Source organism: Eimeria mitis, genomic scaffold, assembly GCF_000499745.2.
Source record: "Eimeria mitis Houghton genomic scaffold, Emh_scaff4714, whole genome shotgun sequence".
Classification (NCBI taxonomy): domain Eukaryota; phylum Apicomplexa; class Conoidasida; order Eucoccidiorida; family Eimeriidae; genus Eimeria; species Eimeria mitis.
Genome location: NW_013573017.1, coordinates 2,290 through 3,722, shown reverse-complemented (window position 1 = coordinate 3,722; position 1,433 = coordinate 2,290). Strand labels below are relative to the sequence as shown.

Sequence of the window (1,433 nt, the reverse complement as noted above, 5' to 3'; positions counted from 1 at the left end):
GCAGCAGCAGCAGCAGCAGCAGCAGCAGCAGCAGCAGCAGCTCTTAATTAAACTGCGGGTTTATGAGCAGAACATGTATAAACCCTTGCTGCTGCATACTGCTGCTTGCTGCTGCTGCTGCTGCTGCTGCAGCACCGTCTGCTGCTGCTGCTGCTGCTGCTGCAGCAGCAAGACTAAACCCTTAAACCGCAGGTTTATGAGCAGAATGAATAGCAACAACACCACAGGTCATGGTAGTATAAGAAACATGTATAAACCCTTGCTGCTGCAGCAGCTGCGCTAGCTGATGGGGGGGAGGAAATTTTTGTATGGATTGATGTAAATAATTATAAGCATTAAAATTATTAGTGATTAAATTGCCTAGAAAAGGAATAAATAAAGAAGAATAGCAGTGATATATCGAAGAAAAAATTGGGGTGTATAGGCAGCTTGGGGTGTATAGGCAGCTCCCGTCACCGCCACCGCCACCGGTGGGTGGTGTATTGGGGGCGAATTCTAAGCATAAAAAGCGGCCGCCTGGTTTTAAAATATTATATATTTCTTTTATTCCTTTATTTATACAATTAAAATTACGAAGACCAAAAGATATAAGTATTATATCGTATGAAGATGCAGAGAAAGGCAAACAGCAGCCATCGCCAGCAACCCATCGAATACCTACACCACCCAATACACCGTAATCATCAACACGATCAGAAAGAATATACTTGTTGCTGCTGCTGCTGCTGCTGCTGCTGCTGCTGCTGGGGGTGCTGCTGCTGGGGGTGCTGCTGGGGGTGGTGGGGTTGGTGGGTGGGGTTAGTGTGTTTATTAGGGGGGACGGGGGGAGCCCCCTTTCTGCTGCTCTTTGCATTCCAACTTGCAGCATTTCTTCATTTATATCACATATTGTTATTTCAACACCACTGCAACCATACACTTGCTGCTGCTGCTGCTGCTGCTGCTGCTGCTGCTGCAGCTGCTGCTGCTGCAGCTGCTGCTGCTGCTGTTCAAGAGCCCTATCTATCAACCTAAAGGCTATATCACCAGTACCCCCAGCTAAATCCAAAATCCTAAAAGGCTCAACACCAGGGGGGCCCCCAGAAAACGGGCTCCCCTCACGGGGGGCCCCCTCAAGGGGGCCCCCCGTGGGGCCCCCCTGGGGGCCCCCCTGGGGGGCCCCCTGGGTGGCCCCCATGGGGGCCCCCAGGGGGCCCCCATGGGGGCCCCCGGGGGCCCCCCGGGGGCCCCCAAGGGGTATGAGGGGGGGAAAGTTGATGAGTTGGGTGAAGTGATCTTTCCACAGTCTGTGGAGGCCGAAGCTCATGAGGTCGTTCATTAGGTCGTATTTAGCTGTAAAAAAAAAAAAAGAAAAAGGAAATTTGTTTATTTGTTTGTTTATTTGTTTGTTTTGGTTGTTTTGGTTGTTTTGGTTGTTTTGGGTGGGTGGGTAG

The 1,433-nt window shown here is 50.5% G+C and overlaps 1 protein-coding gene across 1 annotated transcript in view; it reads right to left on the bottom strand.

Annotated features, from left to right (window-relative positions):
* EMH_0077180 (ubiquinone/menaquinone biosynthesis methyltransferae, putative) overlaps positions 1–1,318 on the bottom strand; it is a gene marked incomplete at both ends in the record, with an annotated part of 2,051 nt that extends 733 nt beyond the window's left edge. The window contains one exon of the mRNA XM_013499825.1: positions 662–1,318. Coding sequence (XP_013355279.1) covers positions 662–1,318 — 657 coding nt within the window. The remainder of the gene's footprint in view (positions 1–661) is intronic.
* Between the last annotated feature and the right edge of the window lie 115 nt (positions 1,319–1,433).